The following is an 11,712-nucleotide window of genomic DNA, read 5'->3' as shown; positions in this document are numbered from 1 at the left end:
ATACAAAAGTAAAGACACCCTGTAACAAGACAATTTAACACACACACAGAGTAATATTAATATTTAGGCACTTAAACCTGACAGTTACAGCAAGTTAAATGAATGCTATGTAACGTATTCCTGTAACAGACACTGTACTGATAATAAACAGATTGTAAAAAAGTATTGTATTTAACATTTTTGTAAGAATTCTCCAAATGATCTGACCTCTCCAGGACAGAAGACTTCACGGTTCTGTGATTTCTCTTTAAAATGATGAGCTAAGTTTTTCTTTATAGATATAGCTAGATCATATACATCAATTTATTTGTTCCAGAGGAAAATTCCTGAAAAACATGGACAGGCCAAGCAATTTCAGGTCACTTGGCATGACGTTGACACCACACATAACAGTGCATTAGAGCAGTACCAAAGGGAAGGTGAAAGGGGGAGAGGAAAAGCTTGGGTACTTAGTCAGGTGTAGACCTTCTTAAGAAAGACCACTTGGAAGTGCATTAGCCAAGTGGGAACAGATCTAACAAATCTAAAAGATAATCTTGTTTCTTGGACATTCCACAACATTAACTGTAGATATAAACTGATAAAAAGTACAATGAAATTTTTAAATGAATAAAAATATATAACTGTTAGCAAATTGCTGTGTTTAGAAGAGGGGGTGTAGCTCAGTGGGTAAGGCTCTGGGTCACTGGGTAAAAGGTTGGGGGTTCATCCCCTGGTATCACCAAGCTGCAACTCTTCAGCAGACCTTTAACCCTCCAGGGGAACTGTATCATACATCACTTGATTATATAAAGAAATAGTTTATTTTTGTAATTTACATAAATTGGACAAAAACACTTGAGGATGAGCTTTTGTTATGAGCATTTTCATTTATTATTATTATTATTATTATTATTATTAAGAAAGCATTTCTTTCTCAAAGACTCCCCTTTGAATTTATGATGTCACCTACACACATGCTTAGTGTGAGCGAGTGGAGCTTCACAGGAAAATTCCTTTTGAGTTTGCAGTCCATGAAAGACAGCAGACAACACTGCGTTTCAGAGCTTTAGAGTTGGAATGAGAAGGAAGCAAGACAGAGTGAGGATCTCTGTACAACAGAGCTGCAGTGATTCCCTCACTCTGATGATGTCCACACACTCACACATACTGGGGTTTGCATGATTCATGGGTCATGTTTGTATGAATGATGTTAAACACACTGAACCAATTTGAGGCAGTAATAAACCTGGGCCGAGTTCGAGCAGCGCTGCGGTTCACCATTGTGCCTTGAGTAAGCACATTCTCATTGCTTCACTAATGTGCTGGAAAATGATCAGAGTTTAGAGAAGTGCTCACTCAGAGGTCACAGATTGAGAAGGAATGGACTGGGAATCGGACTGGGACTGGGACTATGTCTAGGACGGATATCTGACAGAGAAAAGGAGATCCCTGAGTCTGGTTTGAGTTATGGAACAAAGATTTCTCTGTCTTCACACACTGGTATTGTTGCCTTTGGCAGCTTCTATCAACCGCCAGCAACCAACCCCCTGCTGAGATATGGGACAGAACCCAAAAAAGAAAGAAGGAGGGGGGGAATCTAGTGCAGAAGTGAAGTTATTCAGTATGTGTAAAAAACCATTAGAGGTTAAACAGTAAAACAGGAATAAATCCCACAGTGCGGCTGAAAGTGAAGGCTGGAGGTGTAGGAGTTTATTTCTCTGAGAAGACAAACATAGCTGTCTTTAATATAAACAGAGTGGCATATATAAACTATTAATATTAAACTATTATATTAATATAAACAGTCAATCACCACAAACTGTTTATAACATCAACAATGAATAAACTGTAATAAATGGACATTCTGTGTGACCCAGGTGGAGTTTTCTCCTGCCAATCTCACCACTGGCTCACTCATTAAGGAGCAAATTATAGTAACTGATGTATGATGCTAAATGTATACTTCTGTGAAGCCTCTTTGGAACAAAGGTGACTGTTAAAAGCACTACATAAATAACTGAAGTGAATAAAGTCACAGATATGCTGATAAATGGTTGCATATTAAACTTATTGAAATGTGTTGTTGATATGAGTGTTCTGTAGTATGTATAGATGGAGTCAGTGTGTCAGTCCTTCGTCCCTTTTTGAATGAACAGAGGCTGGTGAGGGAATGAGTGTTTATAGCTGCTATAACATACGTGAAAACAAAAACTTGTTTCATGGCCATGTCAGAAAATGAAATATAACTATAACGGGATAAAATATGTGAGGTGTGGGAGATGATTAATTTGTACAAAACTGTGGTGAAAGAGAAATAAAATGCTCAAGGTTCAGAGTGTCACACTCATAAGATCAGATCAGAACACACACACGCCAGTGGATTCATTTCCTAAAAACGCACGCCCCTGTAGTAGGCTGCAGAATCCTATCATCGACTCAGGGCTTTCAAATCATCAGATTTATTGTAAAATAATAAGAAAACACAGAGTTACAATCATTTGGATTTGCAGCTACATATAGAACACATTCACGTCAATGACTGAGAGCGTCTCCGCTGTGAAAGTGAAGCGAAGACCCTCGGCGAGGTCACCGTGTGCTCCAAACAACAGCTCGCCGTTCAACACACACTTATGGCACAATGTTATACTAGCACCAAGCTAATGGCAGTGTATCTCTTCTCTACACACACACACACACACACACACACACACACACACCAGGCACAGTGTGACTAGGCAGTGAACGTCACAGCATGTGATAAAAGGCAAGGAACGTGTCACGTTGTCCAGGAAACACTAATGCTGGTAAATGTTGCATAATACACAGTTCAGATCTTTGTATTGAGAACACACACACACACACACACACACACAAAAGGTAAAACATGACTGCACCCACTCAGAGACGAAAGCTAAAACAGAACTATAAAACAAATGCCTGCATAATGAACAAGGACGAATGATGATCTGTGCTTTGGTAGAAGATCGGGCGTGTGTGAGATGTTCATGGGACTCCATCCAGCGGCGATCCTGCGTCACACATCAGACTTTAACAATACTGAGATCTCTCTCCCACACACACACACACACACACACACACGTGCAACAGATGACATGTGTGGGTGTAATAAACTCTTGTGGCGTGGACATCTGTATTAAACCCGGGAGAGGATTATAAATACTGAGAGAACGTGAACAGGATCCATCTCTCCATCCTGCAGAATGTGGTGAACATGGTAAAGCTCTGAGTTCTCCTCCTGATCTCAGGATGGAACTCCTCTGCCTCAACGCCCATTATTTCACCGGGGAAGACGAGTTTCTTGCCACCAAACCCAGTTTGGTTCTTCTGCTAAAATGTTCTTTGAATCTGGAGCTGAACTGAGTGTTAAAGCGACACCACACGTCCCAGACCACGTTAAAGATAATAAGAACGTAAAATAGTTTTCTCAGAGCAGCTCGACGTTTAAAATCAATGTGGAGGTGTGTGGAGTCTGAGCGGTTCCCTGAAGCAGCTGTGTTAGTGAAGAAAGGCAGATCGGTGATCAAGGACAGGCCTTGTAGAACCTAGTGTGTCCATGAGGAGTTTGGATGCTGTGCAGCAGGGGGCAGCACTAAACTAAACGCTGGCTGTTAAGGCAGCAAAGACGGCGTCTGTGGTGTTCTCTTTTCGTCTGCCGTTCTTGGTAAGCATTAGCTCAGCAGGATTAAGTCACTGCAGAAAGGTCAGAATCAGTATGATCACCAGCGCCCCCTGCAGGCTGGGAGCCAATCTGTTCCCGGATGCTTTTTGAGAGCACGAGGCACCAGTGTATCCGGTGTAGCACTGACACTGGAAGTCCTCATTTAGCTTCTTCAGCTCTTCCTGGTCCATCCTGCCGCTGACAGCAAGCCGGCCCTCTCGCATCTCCAGGGTGTGTGTGCGGGCGCTCAGGTGCAGGTAGGTGTCGGTATCGGAGCGCCTGCGCAGGCAGCGCCGCGCCATCCACAAAGAAGTTCACTGCACTTCTCGGCCGCGGACGACACGTTCAGGAGGTAGCGTCCAAGGGCTCCGGAACGCAGGTACTCACTCAGACTGAAACAGCTCTCCTGAAGATACCACAAACACACAAGCATCACACAACTGTCCTCACACTCACGACATGGGAGGATCATAACCTTAATGCACTGTGTGTGTGTGAAGCAAATGTTATTACACCAGAAACAATGCACTTAACACACAACACCGGTGAGGGTAATCTTGCAATTGTGTTATAACTGGAGGTAAAACACACACCTGCAGAGGTCAAGCTACAGGCGAAATGAGTGTGTGTGTGTGTGTGTGTGTGTGTGTGTGTGTAATAGTGTATAAAGTGGGCATGGTGGACGTTTAGTTTATGAGCCACTCTGTGGTTTACTGCTCCACTGCGCTGGTAGTGCTGGAGGAAAGAACAGGAAGGCTAACAAAGTGTGCGCGCTCGTGCCAGGGTGGGAGGGGCAATATCAGCCAGAGTGCAGTGAATTGTGGGATTGCAGAAGGTGGACTTACCTTACTTTTGGCATAGGAGGCGTCGCCCCACAGGATCACACCGGCGGCTCCCAGAGACACGCTTTCACCTATAGTGGAGATAAGATCCATCTACACACACACACACACACACACACACACACACACACACAGAAAGAAACATCAATACTTTAACACTGATCTTCTGAAGGGAAGCATGAAACACACAGCAGTGTGAGAGAGGCATGCACACACACACACACACACACACACACACACACACACACAAAACTGAGCTGAAACCGCTGGGATGTTTCTCTGCATGTTTTTCATCAGAGTGAAGTCTGCTGTGAAGTGGACTGCTGCTGCTGCTTTAGTTTCACACACACACATTCCTCAGGGGCATCTTCAAGGGAACTGCAGGCCCACCCTAACCACTGAGGCCTACACACACACACACACACACACACACACACACACACACACACACACACACACAAACAATTGTTTGCTATTTCTAATCATTGTGCATATTTCTTGATCCTCCGCACATTCATTTTTTTTAAACTTATAAACACGTGTATATATATATATATATATATATATATATATATATATATATATATATATATATATATATATATATATATGGGCTTTTTAACCTTGCAATTACTGAAACAACACTGAATTATGCCAAACTCTCAGGAAACAAAACTCTGAGGAGAGTGAGACAATACGTGCGCTACCAAAAGTGGCCAAAGATGTTATTTGGATAAACAAACTAACAAAAACATAGAACACTTCGGTATTTATTTAGAAAAAATTAACTACAGAGCCGTTCTCCAGGAGCTGCTTGATGACATTAGTTATTTATGAGCACACACTCAGGCACACTAAGGAGAACCTCAGGAATGTCTATGAGCCTTGCTCTCCAGAACAGAAAGCCAGGAGGACTATGTGTGTGTAGGTTATAGATAGAGTTGTAATGCCCCGTGAATGTTTGTTTCTCATCAAGAGCTTTGCCTCTGCCAGGAAATACCCACTTTGCTTCTGAAGTGCAAATAATCTCAGGAACTGTTGTGTGGCTGTGTGTAAAATGATCTCACACACACACACAAAGTGTGAGAGAGCGCAGACTCATAGAGAAACGCGAGCCTGCTGACAGAAAGGCATAAACGCTCTCTCTGCAGCACGGATGCAGCGTTTGTTTTTCCTCCTGCTGAACAACTGGACTTCAGAGGATCCTCTGCGTCACGGCGGGGACACATCTCACACCGCCTTCAAAGCACCGCCTGCATTCTTTCCTTCGTGGAGAGATTTTCTGAGAAGCTGCGGATCTCTCTCTCTCTCTCACACACACACACACACACTTCTCTGCACTTTTCTGCCTTTACAAAATAAACAAACGCATCTGTCTCCTTTTCTGTAAATCCTTCCATCTGTCTTTCCATTTAAAATATCCATCTATCTTGTTCTATCAATCAATCGATTTCATTTTTCTGATGTGCATGTCTACACACCCTCAAGCATCACCTCTGTACATTTCTCTATCTATCTCTCATTGCTCTGCCTATCTATAAATCATTCTTCTGCATAGAGAAACTGCACTTCAGAACTGCTGTGAAAAGGGGGCGTGGTCTATGTGCCTGTCAGTAAAAAGTTGTAGCTTTTTTGCATGTTGGTTCCAGGATAGAAGTTGTGCCTCTCTGCCTGCCAGTACCAAGGAGGAAGTCATGACCTAGGTGTCTGTCTAAAATAGGAAAGGAGGTGCAGCCTCTGTGCCTGTCAGTCAATAAAACATGGGGGGTGTGGCTGACATGCCTGTCAGTAATAGGAATGGAGAACTAGGCTGATTGGCCTGTCAGTAATAGATATAATATAATCCTGATATAACATATGTTGACTTGTACATGAGTAATTAAATGTCTGTGCCTCACCTCGGTCAGCAGCGTGAGCTCGTTGTTGTAGGTGGGTCGTGTGTACACGAACACGGGTCGTGCGGTGCCGTTTCCGATCGATGCCAGCCTCAGGCCCTCTCTGACTCGGTTCCTGACGAACTGGCGCCCGATGGCTTGGTCCTTCAGCGCTCGGCCTATGTACACCGAAGGAAAGAGCGCCGTGCTTTCGGTCCACAGCCATTTCAGCTGGTCGTTGCGTTCCATCTCAACTTTGGGGCAGCGGCCCGTGTAGTTTTTCAGACTGCCGTTGCTGAGGTAGTTGTGATTGTAGCAGTCGGGGAACAGGTAAAAACCCCAGAGTTGGTTTGGCCGGAGGCTTTTCACTTTGCGCAGCGTCTTCTGCATGAACATTTGCGCCGAGAGCTCGAAATCCTGCTGAGCAACTCTGGCCACTTGTTCGGCCGTCCAGTTGGGATTCTTTTCCAAGATCAGCTGCTTGGATTTTTCACGATAGATATCTTTGGCGTTCCAGTTACGGATCCAGAGCGGCCTCCACTCCTCCCAGTCGAGCACGGCCAGCCCTTTCGCCGTGGGTTCACTGATGTACTTCTGGATCCCCTTGTCAATGTTTTCCAGATGCTGCGTAAGGCTGGCGACCTGCGGAAGGCCCCCGTACACCGCCTTGCCGTTGTCATCGTAATAAGGGTACATTCCCAAACGTTCTTTGTAGAAGATGGTGAGGTTTTGTCGCACAAAGCCCTCGGTGGGGTACGCCACGATCTGGAAGCGGTGGAACAGGAAGTTGATGCCTTGTCTCGGGGTGCAGTCCTCCGTCGGAGCGTTCCACACCAGCAGGAGAGGCTTCTGGGAGTAGAGCGGCCATCTTGTGGTTTTGATCTCTTGGGCACAAAATAGGGTCGACACAGCCCACAGACAAAACAGACGCAGGAAGAGAGAGAGAGGCATCGCTCCCGTTTTCCCCTCACACAACCACCTCTACGCCCTGTAAACACACACATCAGTTTAGATCAGAACCTGTGATAAAGCCCTATTGTATGTGATTTTTCTCCTTGATTCTCTGACGTCTCACACTTCTGCTAAGAGAAATGTGTTTTCCAGCTGCCCGTGGAACCACAAATGTGTGTTTGAGTCAAGAGAAAGTGTTGTTTTTACAGCTCTGCATCGCCGTGGCCTGGTTTACCCTGAGAGTGATTAAATCTCCTGCAATCAGGCTGAAATATAACACACTTACGGTTTTTCACTTCAATTACAATCTGGCTAAATTATAAAACAAGACTGTAAAACTTTTACTCATGGGCCCGATTCTGGGTTTGAGTACTGATAATCAGATTTATCATGCAATACTTCACACACACACACACACATTCTCGCAGAAATTCTTTCTGTCTGGATGCATTAGGACGGCTGGAGGCATCCGAGGTTTTTTTTTTTTTTTTACAGAAATCTGTCTATATCCCTCCTCGTGTGTGTTTGAGTTGGATCAAGAGCCCAAACTAAATTCTTAACACTGCTCTTCAGACAATAAAAACCAAAATAAACAAAAACATGTGAGTGTAATTACTTCAGTACATTTACAGGACCTGGTGTTTTTCTATTCTGGAGCTAACGGGGTAAACAGACGAGACGTGATGGCACGTGACTCAGGTGTAACGCCACAAATCTTTTTTGCTGAAGAAATCCTGAAAATCAGACACCTATTTGGGGCGATCTATGTTCCTGATGTACACCCTGCGTTCCCAGACTCCACCACCATCACCCTACTACAATAACACGCTTTCTGAAGAGGTCCGAATGAAGTTTATTTTTCCCAGTGCACTTTTCCCTTCTTTAACACACCTGGTTTTCATGCTCAGGTGTGTCACTTAATGCAAGAGAGATAAACACCAAGTCTGAGTACATGCAGTCTGATCTCCTGATCAGTTACTTTTGAGGATTTTGACACATTCCATTAAAAAATTATAAATAAAATCCTCCTGTCTTTCATCATTGAACAAAAAAGACGCGTCTAGATGACGTAGGCAGGCGCTGTGATTCAATTGAAAGATCGGTCTGCGCATGCGCTCGGCAAACGGAGAAAAAAAAAAAGTTCGACGCGCACGAGGTTGTTTGGAAATGTTTTTAACTTTAAAAGCAAACGGCAGCGAGAAAAATAAACCGTTATAACGTGCACGCGCCTGCTCCCTCGACAACAGGTGGACTGTATTCCTCTCCTCGAGAGGACTTTAGCGGCAGGAGCCATTGTTCTCTAAATAGTGATAACAATAATAGAGGCAAGTTTTTAAAGTGGAAACGACACTGACCTGGAGGAGACGTAGCAAAGCGCTGGGTTTCGGCTCAGGACGCCGGCTCTGGTCCTCTCTCGCACGCTGTCAGCACCCAGCTCCCTCTGCCATCACTTTACACACCCAGCGTTCATTAATAAACTAAATACAGCGCCGTGTTATCGCACCCCCGATCAAATGAAGCCCTATTATAACCCACCCTGGAGCCAAAAAGTATTTAAAACCTGCTGATTGCGGCTCGATGTCGCTCTCATGTCACCGATTTTCCGCTCCGTGAGCGACTTCTCTCTTCACGCTCATCATCCGGACTGTGGTATCAACCCCCGGGTTGTTCCATTACTTAAAAACAAACGGGGGTGTCCTGAAAACATCACTACACCTTTTCTCTCTAATCGCGTACACGCAACTGATCGCTGTGTTTCTATCGAGACTTGAGAACACCATATTATCTATTCAGGACGTTTACGTTGTTTATTTACAAGAAAATACCCTGAACACCACCAGAAACACCCCAACCGCCCCCTCCGGCATAATGGTACATTAATTTCTTAGTTGGGGAGAAGATCCACGGAAGCTCTCAGCAGAAGGAGAGGGGGGGTGTGGGGGGAGATGCTGTTGCGCTTGCACAATCACTCATGAAGTAATTAGAATGGAAACAACTGTCAAAAAACACACAATTATAACTCTGTTTCTTGAGGAACTGTTGTTTATGACCTCAGTTTTTAACTAATCTGCAGTCTCAGTCACACACCAGGCCACGTCTGGTTATAATCATGGTGTAAATGCATTATTACAAATCTGTCACTTACATTTACTGCACCCTGTGATACCATCACGCTGTCACACTATACATGACCATTCTCTATATTACTGATAACTAGTGAAACAGATAAGCACACAAGCTTGACATTTACTCTGGCGGTGATGTAATTATCTTCATTACAGCAGCTTTAAAATTCACAATATTACTAAACAGACTTCCTGTTTTCTGCTTCTGACTAAATAACTGTGTTTGTGGACACTGAACTGGAGTACTGACCAAAATAACTGTGTTTGTGGACACTAAACTGAAGTACTGACCAAAATAACTGTGTTTGTGGACACTGATCTGAAGTACTGACTAAAATAACTGTCTTTGTGGACACTGAACTGGACAACTGATTAAAATAATGGTGTTTGTGGACATTGAACTTTAGTAATGACTAAAATAACTGTGTTTGTGGACACTGAACTGGAGTACTGACTAAAATAACTGTCTTTGTGGACAATGAACTGGAGTACTGACTAAAATAACTGTGTTTGTGGAAACTGATCTGAAGTACTGACTAAAATAACTGTCTTTGTGGACAATGAACTGGAGTACTGACTAAAATAACTGTGTTTGTGGACACTGAACTGGAGTACTGACTAAAATAACTGTCTTTGTGGACAATGAACTGGAGTACTGACTAAAATAACTGTGTTTGTGGACACTGAAATGGAGTACTGACTAAAATAACTGTGTTTGTGGACACTGAAATGGAGTACTGACTAAAATAACTGTGTTTGTGGACACTGAACTGGAGTACTGACTAAAATAACTGTGTTTGTGGACAATGAACTGGAGTACTGACTAAAATAACTGTGTTTGTGGACACTGAACTGAAGTACTGACTAAAATAACTGTGTTTGTGGACACTGAACTGGACAACTGATTAAAATAATGGTGTTTGTGGACATTGAACTTTAGTAATGACTAAAACCGTGGTGGTTGTGGACACTGAACTATTTACAAGCCTTTTGTCCTGATTAATTGGAAGTGTATGAGCGATCTCCTCAGCTAGAGGTCAAAGGTTAGCACTGAGGCTTTGATCATCTGGGTCCAAACATCTCACACCAGGAAATCTGCACACACAAAATACACACCTGTACACAACATTTACAATGAAATGTCAGCTTCAAAGTCTGCATGTGGTTCAGAGAGTAGAATCATTAAAGTAATTAGGAACATGTGTCTGAACGGACAGTGAACAGTTGCTGCAGTACAAAGCTAATCTGCTGCACACACTTCAGATTTCTCTGTTACAAATAAACAATATGAAAATAAAGAAAATTAAAGTTTTTTAAAACATGTAACAGACTTCAGGAGACACACTTCATTTGTGCTATGAGATCAATTATAATACATTTTGTTTTTCTATTAACGTAGCACTTTCTTCACAGAGTATGACAGATTTATAAGCATCCTGCAGTAATGTGATTGAGGTCAGAGAAAACAACATGCAGCACCATTACAGCTGATTCATTTCCCCTCACATGACACTTGGCCTTACAGGAAACTGACCTCTCGCTACTGGATCCTGCCTGGAGCTCAACATGAGGTCTCTGAGGAAAATTAGAAATTTGTATCTGCTGTATACATTCTTGCAGTGTTTTTGCATTGTGGCAGTGAGGAGTATGGAGGATGGGGTACGTTCAGGCCAGTTTGGGGTCAAAACCACACGCAGAAAAATAAACCAATATTTTCCAAGAAACTACATAAATGAGAGAAACCACAGCTTTGATATTTCTAAAGAAATGACTCAATGCCAAGTCCTGTGACTCAAATCACAATAGTCTGCCCTCTTACAGAGTCTAAACTCTGTCCTGTGTGGAAAAATGGACTAGATGTGTTAAACAGATGATCTGAGTGAACTGATGGACATGTTCTGCATTGACCTCTCCCATCAAGCATCACTGAAACACAAAAAGCTCAGATAACATAATTACTTTAAAGATAACTCAAATAACTCTCAGGCAACTCTCGGAAAACATTCAGTAGAGCTTTCTGATGTGCGCCTTCACTTCAAATACTCTATATGAAAAAATGTTTGCAGACCCCTGACCATAAGTTTGGTATGTGCTCCTTTTGGACCATCCCATTGCATATTTAGGCCACTATATATACATTTTCATGTGAGGGATTCACAATAAAGGGTATAAAACATGAAAAAAAAACCCAGAAATATCTAAAAGTGTGAATAAGGATATAAATAAGAACATGATTAAACTGACCAATCAGAAAGAGA

General features: G+C 43.0%; 1 protein-coding gene across 1 annotated transcript; it reads right to left on the bottom strand.

The window, feature by feature from the left end:
• Window positions 1-2,425: 2,425 nt before the first annotated feature.
• On the bottom strand, window positions 2,426-9,089 carry hyal2b (hyaluronidase 2b). Its single transcript, XM_046875502.1, is given in 5 exon segments — window positions 2,426-3,953; window positions 3,956-4,067; window positions 4,507-4,596; window positions 6,402-7,365; window positions 8,684-9,089. Coding segments are annotated over 4 exon segments (1,392 nt in total). The 5' UTR covers window positions 7,329-7,365; window positions 8,684-9,089; the 3' UTR covers window positions 2,426-3,690.
• Between the last annotated feature and the right edge of the window lie 2,623 nt (window positions 9,090-11,712).

Source organism: Silurus meridionalis, chromosome 19 (genome assembly GCF_014805685.1).
Source record: "Silurus meridionalis isolate SWU-2019-XX chromosome 19, ASM1480568v1, whole genome shotgun sequence".
NCBI classification, from domain to species: Eukaryota; Metazoa; Chordata; class Actinopteri; order Siluriformes; family Siluridae; genus Silurus; species Silurus meridionalis.
Note: the sequence above shows the minus strand (reverse complement) of the source record. Positions and strands in the feature narration are given on the sequence as shown.